Source organism: Perca flavescens, chromosome 1 (assembly GCF_004354835.1).
Source record: "Perca flavescens isolate YP-PL-M2 chromosome 1, PFLA_1.0, whole genome shotgun sequence".
NCBI classification, from domain to species: domain Eukaryota; kingdom Metazoa; phylum Chordata; class Actinopteri; order Perciformes; family Percidae; genus Perca; species Perca flavescens.
In genome coordinates, this window is record NC_041331.1 from 20,437,701 (window position 1) to 20,454,572 (window position 16,872).

A 16,872-nucleotide genomic window follows, 5' to 3' on the forward strand; every position below is an offset into this window, starting at 1 on the left:
TTGTGTGCTGCACTGTGATCATGTTTGAGCCCACAGTCTGTTTGTGCATCACCAGCTCCAGGTGCCATCCCTCAGCCCCTCCTCATCCAGCTGGTCGTGGGACCGCGAGGAGGATCGAAGGCGTCAGGAAAAGTGGCAGGAAGAGCAGGAGCGCCTCCTACAGGTGAACTGTTTTTTTTTTTTTTCTCTTTCCCCCCCCCCCCCACCAACACTACGCAGCACACTTCTTGTTAATCTCATTAATCTTTTATCTGAAGTGTGAAGCAACATTCAAATGTTCAAATGCTTGTTTTTTTCAGAAGCAATACCAGCGGGATCAGGAGAGGCTTGAATCAGAGTGGCAGAGAGCACAACAAGCTGCAAAGGGGGAGTTATGCAGGAAGCCAGGGGCAAAAGTAATGAGACATCAGTTAAATTAACAATAATTCACCCGAGTGTAAAAAAAAAAAAAAAAAAAAAAACCCATCACATACATCACTGCAGCCAAAATTGAGATCATTTAGTTCACTTGCCTGTGGCTTTTAAAAATCATTTGGCTTCATTTTAGTTACCTTTATGGCTAATTAGATGCATGTTTTCTGGCTTCTGCTTTCCTTTTTGATACAGTTTTAGGATTCATAGGTGGGTCCCTGGCCCACATTACATTTCAGTGCTACACATTGTTTCTATAGAATGTTATTTATTTTCTTGTATCTTTTTTCATGCATTTAAAGCAGAACACATTCGAGAGTCCTGCCAGCACCCAGCTCCATGTGAATGGACTGAAAAACAAAACCAGAGAAGAGCAGAGCCCCGACCGAGATAAGCTGAAAGTAGCAGGTTCAAACCCTCAAAGTAATGCATCAGGAGAGCAGCATGACAAGATTTCGGGACATGTCTGGTAAATGAACTTTTTCCCCCCCTTTGTTCAATGTCACCAACAATGTCAGCTCTTTTCCATCCTTGTGGAGTGTAACAGTGTTATGTGTGAGCAATCACTGTGCTTACTATTGAATGAAAGGTTTAAGACATTTTTAGTTTTTTTTTTTTTTTTTTAACAATGCTGAATTTGCTCTGCTTCCTTCTGCTTTTGCTGGACCTTAATGCTTTTCATGCTGTACCTCAGGGCTGAGGACTCCTGTGGCTTTGCTCAGCTGTCTCCTGCAAACAGGTCAGAACAAGATTAGCTCAGTATGACTTGGGAGCATATAGTATTTAGCTTTATGCATAAATGTTGTAGTGTAGTATGCACAGTACAGCACAGTATTGTTTTGTTCTAATTAATATGATGCAAGATGATTTGGTATTACAACTACCTTTTTACCTCTTGTGAAAGGAAAACCCACCTTGAAGCATGCAACCATTGTGGTGCAGACCATAAAGGCCCAATTTTCAGGGAAGTACATTTTTTGTATAATAATGGACTGTTTATACTTTAAAAAAATTTTGTTTTCCTTCCACAGGGCAAAGTCCTTCTCTACCCCAGCATTAGATGGCCCCTACAAACAGACAAGAGGTTAGTCTACCTTCTCGGGCATAATATTCCCCTCTGTTCTGCTGATGTACTGCTAGCCCTCCTAACACTGGGAACACACCGCAGGCACTGCAGTGTTATCCAATCTGTCCAGCCACACCAGGCGCATAGCGTCCACGTATGCCCGCATGCTACAGTAATAGTTTTGGCGTCCCCTCTATTTTTTTACGCAATACGCGAGCGTATGTGTCAAGCCAGGCAGGTAATCGCATACAGGAAGACCCCACTGCAGCTGGAAATTTTACCAAAATAAACACATTTCAAAATAAAACGGCCAAGTGATTACAGTGATTTTTGGCTGTCTTGACTTCTCACAGCGAGACACTCAATCAGGCACACGGAGAGAGAGAGACCGGTGGACGGACAGAGTGTACACCATGTAGCAGAACAAGCATGATGAATAGTGGTATTGCAATGCAGTGTGCACAAACATGCCGTTCAACACTAAACTTTCTGTAACCTACACACAGAGCTATGAGAGGCTACAATTACCACAGTTTTCCCCAGTCATCCTGTCTCTTTGAGTGAGAGTGAGTGAGAAATACGCATCCAGTGTGAAAGGCCAGGCACGTGATCAGTTGCGCAACACTTAACGTGGGCGGTGTGTTCCTATTGTAACCTTTGCAACAGTAGCTCAGTCCGTGGGGGACTTGGCGTGGGAACCGGAGGGCCAGTTGAAGTCCCCGGAGGGCAGAGGTGTGTGTGCGCGCACTTTCTGGGGATGATACTTTTGAACTGCCAATTAAATGTACAGTATATTGTGGATTGACAAATAGGCCTAATAAACAAACAAAGTAATTTACAAAAATAGTAAAAGTAATTTGATTTGTCCAGGTGATGACAGAAAAGGACAAGGACAGTCTGTGTGCAAGGCTGAGAAAGACAGGCAGCAGATTTTGGAGGAGATGAAGAAAAGGACTCAGCTTCTGACTGACAACAGCTGGATACGTCAGCGCAGCAGCAGCTTTTACAAGGAGCCAATCTATGTTGGGGTACCTATGAAGAGGTGGGTGTATTTGAACTGAGCGGGACTCCACTGAACCTTTTTTTAGGCAGTTTGTTTCACATCCTTTGGTTTTGACATTTCCTCCCTGTCTTTGACCTTACTACTGTTTTCTGAACTGTGACGTCTGCTCTACAGGTTTGACTCTCTGGACGACCTGGATACTTTGCGTCAGACCCCACTCTCAACCACTACATTCAGTTACCCTCGCCCACACTCAGCTGCTGCAGGTTACAGTACTCCGAGTAGGAACTCGTCATCCCGCTACAGCACTGGATCATTGTTATCCCAGAGACATGCATTGGTCAATTCCTCTCATCATGGCAGGTAAGCAACTCATTTGAATATAGAGGCTGTCTCTCTTGTGCATGTTGTAGTGTATTATTTTCTGTATTTTTCTTTTTATTCCTTTTGGCCTCACACTGTTAACATGTGCGGTCCCAGGATGGTCTGTGGCAGGAGGACTTGCTGTGTGTGTGAGCGTGTCCTGGGTAGTGGGGCAGCCATGGTCATAGAGGCCCTTGGTCTCTGCTTTCACCTCGCCTGTTTCCAGGTGAGAGGTCCTGACCGGGTCAAGGTGCGGTCACAGTAGTTCCAATCCCTGCACAATACACAACATTCCAATGCCAGACTAAAAGCCACAGCATCTCCTCCCACCTGTGTGTATGCACATTTTCACTAACCTGAGTGGAAATGCCAGAAACACAAGTCCAAATGTAGGACAGTTTTTACACTTGGCTGAGGTGGAAAAGTTAGTGTATCGATTAAACCAAAATGGGGACACAATAGAAATGGCAAATAAATCATGGCGTACAAGGAGCCTGGGACTTGTCGCTCAAGCTTCCTCTCAACTGAAGAGATGAAAAATGGCAGCATATGAAGAAAACATCACGTGAACATGAAACAAATGGTCAAGTCAGTCAAATGTATTGATAGAGCACATTAAAACATGACAGGTGTAGCCCCAAGTCCCAACCTCAACCATCTACGCACATACGTAGAACAAATCTGGTTTTGGGTACGGATTGTGCTGCCACAGGCCAATATTCACATAAAGTTAGTAAATGGAAACACCCATTAATTCACCTTTTGATTTTGCTGATTGTATTTATTTGCACTACAGTTGAATAGAAACTTGACTACAGACGGTTTACACCCATGAGCTTTCTGCTCAATATATATTACCTGCGTCAGACAGGTGACATGACAACCTGTTTTGGTGCTTATTGTAGGAAAATGTAATTAGACTGAACTAATGTGACCGCACTTTTAGATAGGTCAGCAGGAGTATCTTATATCTAGTTACAATCACATCAGCTTTGTAGGCAACTGCTGGCAGGAGCAATTATGACACCTCTCTATTCTTCGATCTTTCCTAACACGCCTGTTTTTCTAGTCTGTGTGAAGACATCTGACCTGATGGTCATGCATGGTGTTGTAGTCCTGTGTCCCTATTTCTCTCTCGGTCTTTAGTGTTCTTCATGTGTTTGGTTAAGTAGAAGAAGCCAGCCCTCTTTTAGATGCTTATTGTGAAAATCTCACCCCCAGATTTAGTCAACCTATGTTCATTAGCATGTAGATGTAAAAGTCGATGCACTTGTACAACTCTCTGCTCAATATAAGTTATAGACGCACATAGCACTCGTAGAATGTATCTATACTATGTCATTGTATGCAGAAACAAAGCTTAGTTGTTCTATGCTTGGCTGGCAGACAACCTGGTGAAATTAACACAAATGTTACATGTTCCAGATCAGCTGGATTTCTCTTAAACACTCCTTTTTCATTGTTTTCTCACCTCTCCCTTCTCCTCTCAGTGTGTGGGCTGCCACCGACATCTCGAAGGAACTGAGACTGGAGTCCAGGTTCGAATCCGAAACAGGAAGCCCTACTGTGAGCCGTGCTATTTCCAACTCAAGTGTGAGTATTGGTCTTTGTGAGATAATGACTTTGATTCTCTCAGAAACATCACACCTCAATTTCTATACCTAATGTCACTAGCCTTCCCACATTGTTTTGTTCTTTCGGAATCCATACAATTGTTCTTTTATGGCAAATTTCCTTGCCATGAAAAAACGGGAATGAATCATAAAACCATAAAACCCAATCACTTAAAATCAAATGTACTTGGACTATAGGCTTAATCACTATCCAAGAAACTTGCATTTAATTTGCTTGTCAAGTGGACATCCAACTGTATTATTATTTAATTATTATTATTATTATTATTATTATTATTATTATTATTATTATTATTATTATTATTAATGATTCTTAATATTTTGGCAGCGGGTGCCCCATCCATGTGACCCAACATGCCGTACTTGAGATCACAGAGCAAGCAGCCGAATCACTGGGAACTCGTGTTGGATAAATCTGCGAGAACCCAGTGGAAACATCGTCCACATAGCCAAGCCACGACTTTTGTCTCCAAACAGTAATTGCAGATTAAAACTCTGTGATATAAAATCTGTGGATCCACACGCAAAGCAGACTCTTAATGGCTGTATTTTTTTTAATCAAATATAGTTAATGACAGTTTGTCCGCCCTTTTTTTTTTTTTTTTCTGATAATTTGTTTCCAAGAAAATGTAGATTTAATATATGAAATAAAGTAATTATGGGAATTATATGAAATAAAGTAATTATGGGAATTGTTTGATTAAAGCTTTTATTTTAATATTAGTGTTGCTATTTGTCATATTCTTGTTATATTTGATATTTGTTCAATAGTGCATTAAAGATATCAGATCTTTCTTGTTAATGTAGCCTATTTAAGGGGGGGACATTTCTATTATCTATCAATCACACACTTGTTTTTCTCAGGTAAACATGAGAATCACAGCTGAAATGTTTTTGTAAATAAAGTGCACTGAACATAATCTATAAGGGGTTTTATTTGGTATCCCTTTGTATACCACATGGTGGCAACATTGGTCTCATAGTAAAACCTAAAATTTGAGTGTAATACTGTGGGTAGAAAAATGTCCTTTCAATATGCCCAAATAGTCTGCCCTAAGGTTTGTAGTGTACAATATTATGACTTCTATTTTGATATATTATGATCATTACATGACACTGAAACTACAGTAGCTAAAGGTACTTGCCAGCGTGTACTAATAATTTAGCTGACAACAATGGCATCTAGTAATAGGGAGCCGAGAATTAACAGCAGCTACAAAAATGCAGCACATTTTACATGAGGTGTTTTTATGCCATCAAAAAAACTGGACAAAGGTTATTGATATGTCAACAAATCTTGTGCCTACCCTGATTTTGTGAAAGTATAACCTTTAGTTAATCTTCCAATCTTTTGTGTAATGTATCAACATTCCTTAGAAATAAAACTGGACTATATTCTGTGCTTGTTTGCTCTTATGCAGTAAGGTATATGGGTGAGGAACTGCAAGTTAACCTGTAAAACTAATCAATTTCTCGTGTTTTATCTGTTTTATTCGGTTTTCTGTGCCACCAAACCACAGCACCAATAAAAGGCTCTGTTCAAATACTTGCTTTCTTGATCAGACTCTCCTTGAGTGATGTGGTGTTTGGTTAAACCTCGAGAAGAGCATAGACTGTGTCTTGTATGTTATTTCTTGTTGAGACAGTCCAGATCAAACTGAAGTCCCTGTTTGGCAGCAATTACGAAGGAACTCTTTTTGCTTTTCAAACACATATCTATATAATAAACATTAATTGGCTGAGATTGTTTTCTGTTGGGGAAAAAAAAATCCAAGTAAGAAAATGTTTTGGGTGAACTAACATTTTACAGGAAATAGCTGAAGCAAGTTTAAAGCGACAGAAGGGAAGAGAAACATTCATCCTCTGGCCTTTTTAAATGAGGAAGTTTCCCAACCTAAAACAGTAGATTGAGGTTCTGACATGCTAAATTAAAGAAGATTGTGTGCCCACCATTGTTTGTACCACGAGGAAGGTTACAGAGCAGTAATATAGTACAGTAAGTAAACTACAGGAGCAGCACAAAGCAGTATTTTATCCATATGAGGAAGTTGTGTAGCAATGCAAATCATACATTGGCCACAGCTCACATAAAAACCTCACTGGCACTCTTCTATCTGACGTGTTTGTCTTTACGCCTCCTCTCAACTCTGATAAATAAGTAACCTCTGAGCTGGAAAAAAAAGAAGCAACAATATCGTCACGAAGATTTTATCTAGGTTATTGTGACAGTGACCCCGTGGTGGTTTTTCACCTCAGGAGAAATCATTGTATTGGTTCTTGGAAAGCTAAGTTCTCTTTGGACCAGAGACTGTAAAACTGAGATGTTACACATCGATCGTCCAGCGCTCTTGGTCTGATAAATGGAAATGTTTTTACAGTTTACTGTGAACTGGTCTTTTGGAAGGGAGAGTTCATTTCCCCAAAGGCACAAGTAGAGACATTTTTCAGTTTCTGACATGCTCCATCTGTTTAGGATGACTTTTGTGACTCTAGCCTGACCCACTTAAATACCACAAGTACAGTTAGCCGGAAACAGCAGAAGGTCAAACAGAACTGGCAGGCTACACATGTAGAGACATTTAGTTTGAGTTATAAGATTAACCAGATTGATGTAATGTTTTTTGCAAAATGCTAACTTTTCCCATCAAATCCAGGAAGTTTAAATGTCTAACAAGTGTAAATAGGAATAAGTAACCATGAGACATAATGAGAGAGATTTGTTTTGAACATGACTGGGCCATTTTTAAAAAGCTACTGTTGCTATTTTACTGCTTGATGATTGCAGAGCAGCCAAGTGGAGATTCATGACCTTCGTTTTTGTTAAAGAATCTCAAGAACTTTTAAGGCTCCCATTGCTGCCTTATTATTTCATGGATGAAATTCATGGTTGCCCTAAAGCTGTTATTAATGGTACTATTTTATTTCTGTTGGCCACATTTAAACATTAATTAAAAGTTCCCTCACTACTGGCTTTGTCCTCATCCATCTTCTGTTAAATACTTTACAACTTGTTCATTTTTGCAAATGTATGCCTTTTTCTTAACTTTTATCCAAGGTTTTAGAGTAACTTCTTAGTTGTGTGTGGCCACAGCAAAGCTACATACAGTAGGGGCAAAGCTGCCACACAAGCTAACCCTTCATATGCCAGGGATAAATGTGAGTTTGCTCCTGCCCACACTGCCCACAGTAAACCCCATCCCCACAATGAGCTGTCAGGGCCACTTAAAACTGCTCTTTAATAGATTTAATAACTGTTTTGTATTGAAATACATTTTCCTAACAATACAGCAAACAGTTGGATAGTCTGTAAGATAGCTTGACATTAAAACACTGACACAGGAAGCAGCAACGAGGAAGTGGGCCTGTCTGTCTACAGATAGCTGGTGAGTTACCTCTCTGCAACATCACTGTGGTAACATTGTCCAGAGCCCTAACAGACAGGCAGAGTGACAGAGGCGTTCAGCTCAACAGACAGAGAGGCAAGATGACCAGGAATCTGTTTTTGTTTTTACAATCCTCACTTAAACTGTTAGGATGACTAAATATGATGTTTTGGGCCATAATTCATGTACAAAGGTCAACACTTAAGAGGACGAATTTTTAACTTTTCCTAAAAGTCAGTTAATCACACTTACAAACACTGCCCCATTAAATACCATCCAATAGTTGAGATATTTCTTTCAAAAACTACAAATGTCAACTTGCTGGTGGGACTACAGGAAAGGTCAATAGGATTCATCCTCTGGGGACCACAAATGTCTGCACAAAATTTCATGTTTCAGTCTGGACCAAAGTTATGGACCGACCGACCGACAGAGAGAGAGACAGACATTATCATACTCTGTAAAAATCATTTTTTTTAAATGGCCCATTTCTTTGGCTCCAAATTGCAGGTGCTTCAATGCTTTTTGTGAATTACGTTAAAGCGTAACTCTCGCCAAAATGCAACCTAGAGTCTTTTTGTGAATGTACCCGAGTCAAACTTTCATTTAAAAGCATATTTAGGACAGAAGCGCCACTTTTAAGATTTACCGTAGTCTCGTTTTTCGGTCAAATGGCCTTTTGAATGGGAGTGGTAGGGGCACTTTTATGCTAGCCTCAAAATCGCTATTTTTAAAACACTAAGAAGGCTCGACACAAAATGAAACTTTGCTCGAAGTATCACCAGGGGCTCTAAACCTTAAGAGAACATTGTTTGTGTACCCAGAGTTTACTAAAAAGAAAGGTTTTGAACAACTCACGTAGCTCTTGTTGTTTCCGGCCGCTACCACCTCGGCAGTCAAAACGAGTTGATATCAAAACAAGTAGCCACAGATTTAGTATATCCCTTGTGGACCGGTGTAGTTAAGGTTTAGAGCCCCTGGTGATACTTTGAGCAAAGTTTCATGTTGTGTCGAGCCTTCTTAGTGTTTTAAATATAGCTATTTTGAGGCTAGCATAAAAGTGCCCCTACCACTCCCATTCAAAAGGCCATTTGACCGAAAAACGAGACTACGGTAAATCTTAAAAGTGGCGCTTCCGTCCTAAATATGCTTTTAAACGAAAGTTTGACTCGGTTACATTCCCAAAAAGACCCTAGGTTGCATTTTGGCAAGAGTTACGCTTTAAAAGAAAGTCTTGAAAACCATGACTAGCTGCAAAGGCAAAGAAAGGTGGGAATTTATAAGCTAAAGGTTATACTTTCTTCAGTATCAGTTGCTGACAGGAAACACAGTTTTGTTGAACCACTGCACAAAGGACAAAAATAATGCGCTATCTTACGATTCATGAAATGGTCAAATTAAAATGCCTCAGTAACAGTCTCTCAGACACACTTTTCCCACATCTTGCCCTTTCAGACAGCCCTGAAAGAGAGGGAGGGAGGGAGGGAGGGGGTTGCACTTCTTGTGAAAGGAAGCCACAGCGGGGGAGGAGGATGCTCCCTCTCTTCCTCTCCGTTCCCTGCAGCTGATTGATGCTGGCAGCCTTTTACCTTTTAGTTTACCGGCACAGTGCAAGGCTCAGCTTTGTCACTGGGAGCTGCACCAATCTCCGGTGTGCTGCTGGGTGCTGAGAACAGCTCAGCGGAGACTGGCGACATTTACACCCTCCCTCTACCCAACAAAATTACACAGAGCAGACGGGGAGACAGAGCTTTATGGTTGCATCCTTGAAAGGGACAGATAAAATGTCCACTGGGGGATCACAGATTTTAATCTGTCTTTCTGCAGCTACACCTGGGTTTTATCCCCCTCCCACCCCCAAACATCAAAGTGTTGCAAAAGAAAGAAAGCATGCAAAAGCCAAAACAATTAAGAACATTGTTTCTCCAAAACCTACTGTAGTGTTCACTGTAATTTCATGCATTCCTATTTGTCAATTGAGTCCACTTTATTAAGTATTAAAGAAGAAAAGCCTCACTTGTTTTCTTGACTGCAGGGCAAGAAACCGATTTGAGAAATCCAATAAAAAATATAACCCAAAGACAACACTGTACTTCCAGTGTTTTGTTTATTTTTTCTCTAAATATACTAAGACAAGTTCAACGTAAATTACAACATTTCATTTTTAATTGTGTCTGCTGGTTGTGAAAACATGAACGGCCTTTACTTGATAAAAGTAATTCGCATTTTCAAAAGTTCAGGGCTGTACAGCTTAAATCCTCCACGAACTTTCATTGTGCCAGTGTGATTTGAAAATATATCCCCATATTCACCGTTAGTGCTGCTCCAAGCAGCAAAACTAGGCTGTACTGTATGAATTGTGAAATGCTGTCATGATTTAAAAACAGATCTGTGGTTTTTATTATTTTTCATTTTGTGTTGCATTTCTGTGCTATCAGCTACAAAAAAAAACAGCAGCAAGAGAACAAAGGTTTGTTGTGTGCAGATGTGTAGGTCTTGTATTATTGCTGGGATTTCACTTTAAGATAAAACAGGGTTATGTCAGACTTAAAGGAGTCTTGCAGGGGGACCAAAGTCCTGACTAGAGTTTTATTATTGCTTTCATTTCCTGCATCTTACCTTTTCTCCAGTTCAGAGGTCGACTTCATGCTGTACTCAAACACAGACCGGCACACACAAAATAAATAGGAAATTAGGTAATATAAAGCTGCAATCCCTTATGACGATAACAAACCTGTCAGACCTGACTGTCAGCATCACATTGCTATGGATTAGAGTCACAATTCAAGAGCATAGTTGGGCTTTCAAATGATGGATTGTGGCTTTAAACAGTGTTTTAGCAGCTCTGCCACACTTCTGCTCCGGCGAAGGATTAGTGAAAGGGGATTTTGTTTTCTTGTGAAAGTCACTGATACATCACATTCACTATGATGAGTCACAAATACACACAATGCTTTCTTTTTTTTTAGTTGAACACAATTCTAAGAACTGTTAATGATTGAAGGAATGTATGAACCCTTAATGGTTCCACCGCTTGGTAACACAAACACCTAATTGGGCTAAGTGTGTGTTCAGGTGGCTAAACACTAACTGTTTGAGTCTGCAGTGATAAAAGCCTGCAATGTTAAAATATGTGTACTTTACATTAGCAGTCAATGGCTGCATATCTTCTCTGGGTTTATTCAAACAGTGAAGTGTTTGCTCTAATAACTGAAGAGATTAAAGAGCTGTGAAAGAACTCCAGAACAACTGTTAGGCGAGTAAGTGGACCTTGAGTTGAGATTGTTCTGTCAGCAAAGGTCAACAATGAAATATCAAGCTTTACTAAACAGCTCTGCTTTGTTCTGTTAGTGCTTGTCATTAGAAACGTAGAAAAGGGACATTTGAGGTTTATAAAAATTAGGAGTTTGAGTAATACAGTAAATATCAATCTGTCAATCAAAGGGAGTGATCGCAGGATCCAGTATTGTGTCGATTGTTTTTTTATTGTATTTGGATCACTAATTGTGGCTTTTATGTCACTCTTCCATTAGTTTAAGAGGTGCTGGTACGGTAGATGAATTTTGTTACCTTCAGACAGAGCCAGGCTAACTGTTTCCAGTCTTTGTGCTAAGCTAAGCTAACATGCTGCTGGCTATAGCCTTAGATATTAGACGGACAAATAATGAAGCAGTATCAATCTTCTCATCTAACTCTCAGCAATAAAACCAACAAGGACATTTTTCTAAAGGGTAAGGCTATTTGCACCCCGGTACAATTAGCAGTGTATGCTATTCGTACCCTGGTACAATTAGCAGTGTATGCTATTCGTACATTCGTAAATGTCTAACTATTCCTTTTAAGGATACTTTTCATTTTTTCAAGAAATAGAGTCATTTGTCACCCATACAGTTTTACTACGCTGACAAACATGAATACAATATTTCCACTCTGCAAATGAAGACAGCTTTGGATAGTTTCAGGTTGAGTGAAATCCTGGTTTAAATGATAAAGACGTATTGCTGTTTTAAGTAGATTTAAGGTGACTTAAGGATTTTGAAATGTTTGGCAGTTGGTGATTCTCTGTTAAGCCGCCTACACATGCACAACCGCTTTGCCCTGGCCGTTCCATTGATTTTCTATGGGGAGGGAGGGCGATGGCGCCCAACTAGTCGCTGTGCTACCCCTGGCGTCGCGCACCACTCGGATTTGTCGCTTTGTGCTGCGCTCAAAGTTCAAATTATTTCAACTTTGATCTAGTTGCCACTGACCTTCGAAAGCGCAACCAATTACATAGCAGCATGTTTCTACCTAGCAACGGGGCCAACCTTAATGACGAATACCTGCGCTGCGCTCAGCGACCTAGCGGTGTGCAGAAAGCAAATCGCGTAGGCCTATCATGTGTAGGTGGTTTTACAGGATTAGCTTCACTTATGGTGCTAATGTTTTTAAGATGATTATCAGAGAGCCAAACCAAACAGTTTCCCCCTAATGAAAACATAATTGGGAACTACCATATGCTTTCTTTCTATGACTTTTGTGAGGCTTTTGGCTTTCTCAAAAGGGGAAATACACACTCCAAAGTCTGCAAGGTTCCCTCATTTTCATGCGCATGCTTCACAACCAAGCCCAAGTACTTGAGAAATCCTGCAGTACACAGTATTGATAAATGCAAATGTAAGCGCCACTACTGTAAATGCGACATTTCAGATAAAATGGAAATGAAGGGAGAATGTTGTTACGTTTATCTGGATGCCATCAGATTTTATTTTCTGCTCTCACACCTAAGCAAAGAGAAACACATCGTATTAATTCATTATTCATGTGTTTTTCTGTCTGTGAACAGTGTGATGTGTCTATAACAGAAGAAATGGACAAGGATTAAAAAATAAATTAAACACTATTAAAGACATGCAAGTTGCAGTGAGCTGGAGGCAGACACTAAGTCTTGTCAGAGCAAGTGTGAAAGATTCAGCACGTAGAGGGTGATATGAAAAAAGCTGTTATCTCCAACTCTGCAAATAGTCTAATTTGGCTCTCTTTATCGCTCTCCCTCCTGCGCTCTATGTTCATTTATATATATGTGTGTGTGTGTGCAGATTTTCAGCATTTGGGGAACAGAGTGTTCTTACAGAAAGAAATAGCATGAATTGTGTGAAATGTGTTTGAGGTGTTTTTTAAATCACACACATAATGTCTGTATTAAAAATAGCTGCTTGGCAGAGGCATTCATCCTCATCTCAGAGGAACCATAAAAATGAACAATTTAATTTAAGTGTTTAATGCGTCTTTTGATAATTTCATACGGTCTCAATCTAATGCAGAACATGTAAGGTACGGTGAGAACATGTGTGTGATTTTGCTGAGCCCCTGTTGCTGTGTTTTTGCCGAGGACAGCGGAGCACCACGTCGTGTTGCTGGAGATCGCATTAGAGGAAGAGTTGTGGTCGATCCTTCCTTTTTTCTGTCCAGATGGCAGCATCAGCTGACAGCAGATATGAGGTCTTTTGTGTAGGCAATGGCAAGTCTATCTTTGCAGCTCTTACAAAGTTTAATGGTGGCAGAAGTGTGTGTGGGAGGTTGGTTTGTTGGAGGGTGTGTGTGTGCATCTTTATATGTTTTTGTTTGCATATAGAGAGTTAAGGAACAAATCAATCCTAATGTGTTTTACAGTTAACAGCTTCAGTTCTTCCGGACATCTGAGAAAAATGATTTTGTTTGCTTTTTACACATTCAAATTCAGGTACACTCTTAACACAGCCCACACCGACCCCTTTTCTAGATTAGACTTGATCCTAGGATAGTTTGGAGGATCCCCCAAGGGAACAGACATTTGATTACTGTACTTGTCAGCCAAAGAGAAATACTCCTCCTCCTTCCCATCCTGCCCAGGGGAGATAACAGAGCTTTTCTGTGTTGCAAAGACGAACACTGCTATGCTCTGACAGATCAGCTACCAAGTTACTCTGTTGGCTACAATTTGTTGGCATTCAACTTAGCTTTAGCTTGAACTGGACATAAATATATCCTCCTATAGTAAAAGAAGAGGCAATTTAGTTGAAACGGACGGTAACATGTGTAAGATCCAGAGTAATTTACATAATGTACATGGATGAACCTCTATGAGGAGAACTGGCAATGCAAATTTACTTTTCCTAAATGTGTAGAAATCAGCAAATTTGCAATGTTTTAGTACCATGACTTTAGGAAACCTGTGACTTGGCAGCAGATTGTCTGATAAGAGCTGTCGTTCATGCTGCACTTCTACTGTAACAAAGTTATTTGTACCATCATCGCTCCCTTCTTGATTCAGTGACCAGTGAGTTCATGATGTGATAAATGTCACATTTAATGTTAAAAGCAATACAAGGTAACTTAATTCAGGTCAAATTCTCATCAAACCCTTTTTAGTGACATTATAGTCTACCGAGGTTATCTCTTATTCAGTACGGGGTTGGATTTGATCTCTAATAAGTCCATCGATATATCAATGAAAATGTCTCAATTTCATTTTATGCAAGAGCCCAGATAAGATAGTTGTGTAAACTTCTAAAATGCCTTCACAGAGAATTCCCCAAGAACACTGATGATGTATATGTTTGTGTACACTTGCATGAAAAGAAGCATCAATGTATAAAGACATAAATCTGAAATAAGTTTTCACAGTGAACTCAAGGGGACGACAGGGGAAGATAGTGTTACAATGTTACACTTTATTTGCTGTTATAGATAAAGAGAAAACAATGACAACAGCTCATAAATGGCACATAATGTATTGTGAAGAAGTACCCATGTGTAATTCTTGAAAGCAGTTATATTGTAGCCTGTGTTGCTTATATAATCGAAACAACAAAGATTTAAAACTTAAAGTATCATATGAAAGATGCAACTTCCTGCCTTATATCCATCAACCCCAAAAAAAAAAAATATATATATATATTCCTATTTACTAAATACGCCAGCTTCTAACATTTCTGCCAACCTGAGGTACCGTTTATGAAATTTACTTAAGAACAGTCTGTTAAAACCATGAAGGTTATGAGGCCAACTAACGTTAGGCCACACAAAAAAAAAAACACATAGGAGTGACATTTATCTTTACTGGTCACAAACCAATGAGATGTAGCCTATGTTTGAGTTTGGAGTCCTCCTCTTTCAGAAAATGGCAGAAAAGTTAAACTCTGGCTGATCCCACTGCACAGATCAGAGAGGGACAAAAACAACAAGAAACTGAAACTAGACACGGCTGAAACTGTCTGGGAAAGTTAATTAACTAAAGTAATATTGTAACTGACGATTGCTCCAAGTGTTAAGGTTGTTAAAATAAGTCGTGAGCATGAATGCGCGCCTGCACCCACGTAGCAGTTTTCAGTTCATTTATCGGGAGAAAACATACTCTGTGTAACTGGTCCACAGTTTGTCCTCCCCCGGGTCGTTACTGGCGTACGAGCAGGTCCCAGTGGAGTTGCATGCCACCATGCTGAAACCAGCCTCGGCCAGCCGGTCAAACGCCTGCTCCAGGAAGTTATACTTGAGGTAATACCTGGCGGTGTATTTGTCAGGCGGGCGGTCCGGGTCGCGGCTCTCATTCAGGGTTTCTCCAAAAACCTCTTTAGCCAGGGAGATCTTGCTGCAGACGGTTATTCTGGCGACCCTGCGGAATTTAGCGTCCGCCTGGATGTCCCTCCCGATAGTGTAGCTGCCCCTGTACCCGATGGTGATGTAGCCGGCTTTGGCCCCAGGAGAGCGGCTCCGGTCCGAGGAGGAGGTGACCGGGCTGCTGACCTCAGCCTCCTCCGGCTCCCCGCTCTCCTCCGTGTACGAGCTCTGTTTGCTGACCGCGGCCAGGCGCCTCGACAGCTCCGGCAGCTGGAAGAAGTCCGATTCTTTCTGCAGCCTCCTCCGCTCTTTGAAAAACTCGGGCAGGAAGAGCTCTGAGTCCCGCAGGTAATCCAAAATATAGCGGAAGAGAAAGCCGTCGCGGTCGAAGAAGAAGCGGCCCTTGCTGTCTTTTGGCAGGTCGCCCGGGGAGCTCTGGGTGAACTTGGTCCACAGTAGAGAGTTGGGCACCGCCGTGAGAGTTTCAAGTCGGGTCACATACACCTGGCCACCCACGTTTAGCTCCACTATCTCAGGGAAAGTTAAACTTTGTCTGTCGGTTTGTGCCATCTCTCTCTCTCTCTTTTGTTTTATCCCGGTAGTGTCCCTGTAGGTGCCCTAGATAGGACGGGTAGTTTGAGAGTCTCCTCACTGTACAGAAATGCTTGTATTGGTTTGGCTGTGTGGGAGGAGAAGGAAAAGGACAGCCAACGGAGACATTAACTGTTCACTGGAAAGCTCTGTGAAAACATAATGATGCCTTCAAGGGCCCCATGTAAGCCTCAACCTCCTACTTGTGAACATCTTGACATCATGCATGCATGAAAGTGACTATTTAGGGCTATTTAATGCATGCATTTACTCAAGTATATAGGCTACTGCAGTGATTCCCAACCAGGGAGGTACTTCTGCGGTTGCCAGATGGTAGACCTATGTGGAAAGATTAGCTCAACTAATTTAAAAAAATTAAAATAAAAAAATAATATATATATATGATTTGATTAAAAGAATATATCCACATATTAACAGGGTTAACACTAACACCTGAACACTATCTTGCAGTTATAGACAGTAAGAGTGTGTGAAAACTAAATGATTTAAACATTCAGCCTCGCCCAACGTAGCAATAGCCTATAGGCTAGTGGTAGGATTGCTGACCAAACCAACCTAAATATTGACAGTTCAATTGCATGAGAAAAAATGTATTGCACGATGTGGTACGTGAGTTCAGGGCTGTGGGGGTACCTCAGACCAAAAAGGTTGGGAACCACTGGGCTACTGTACTTGCCAAGAGTTGGATAAGAACATTCATACCACTCACACAAGACTGAAGACAGAGAGGGGCAAACCTGGCTCTGTCCAAAGGTAAAAGATGCCTATCAGCACCTCTAAAATCACAACTTGTCATTTTATAGCCTACTTTGTTGTTGTACA

At 40.8% G+C, this 16,872-nt stretch overlaps 2 protein-coding genes across 2 annotated transcripts in view; one reads left to right on the forward strand and one right to left on the reverse strand.

Moving 5' to 3' along the window:
- LOC114547806 (LIM domain only protein 7-like) overlaps positions 1-4,456 on the forward strand; it is a 36,341-nt gene extending 31,885 nt beyond the window's left edge. Inside the window, 9 exon segments of the mRNA XM_028567653.1 lie at positions 56-163; positions 300-395; positions 714-880; positions 1,106-1,150; positions 1,443-1,495; positions 2,348-2,519; positions 2,655-2,843; positions 2,961-3,069; positions 4,334-4,456. Coding sequence (XP_028423454.1) covers positions 56-163; positions 300-395; positions 714-880; positions 1,106-1,150; positions 1,443-1,495; positions 2,348-2,519; positions 2,655-2,843; positions 2,961-3,069; positions 4,334-4,456 — 1,062 coding nt within the window.
- A 10,316-nt stretch (positions 4,457-14,772) lies between these two features.
- On the reverse strand, positions 14,773-16,169 carry LOC114556659 (BTB/POZ domain-containing protein KCTD12). The gene has a single exon (XM_028579663.1). The coding sequence runs from the start codon at positions 16,006-16,008 to the stop codon at positions 15,217-15,219; it is 792 nt and encodes a 263-aa protein (XP_028435464.1). The 5' UTR covers positions 16,009-16,169; the 3' UTR covers positions 14,773-15,216.
- Between the last annotated feature and the right edge of the window lie 703 nt (positions 16,170-16,872).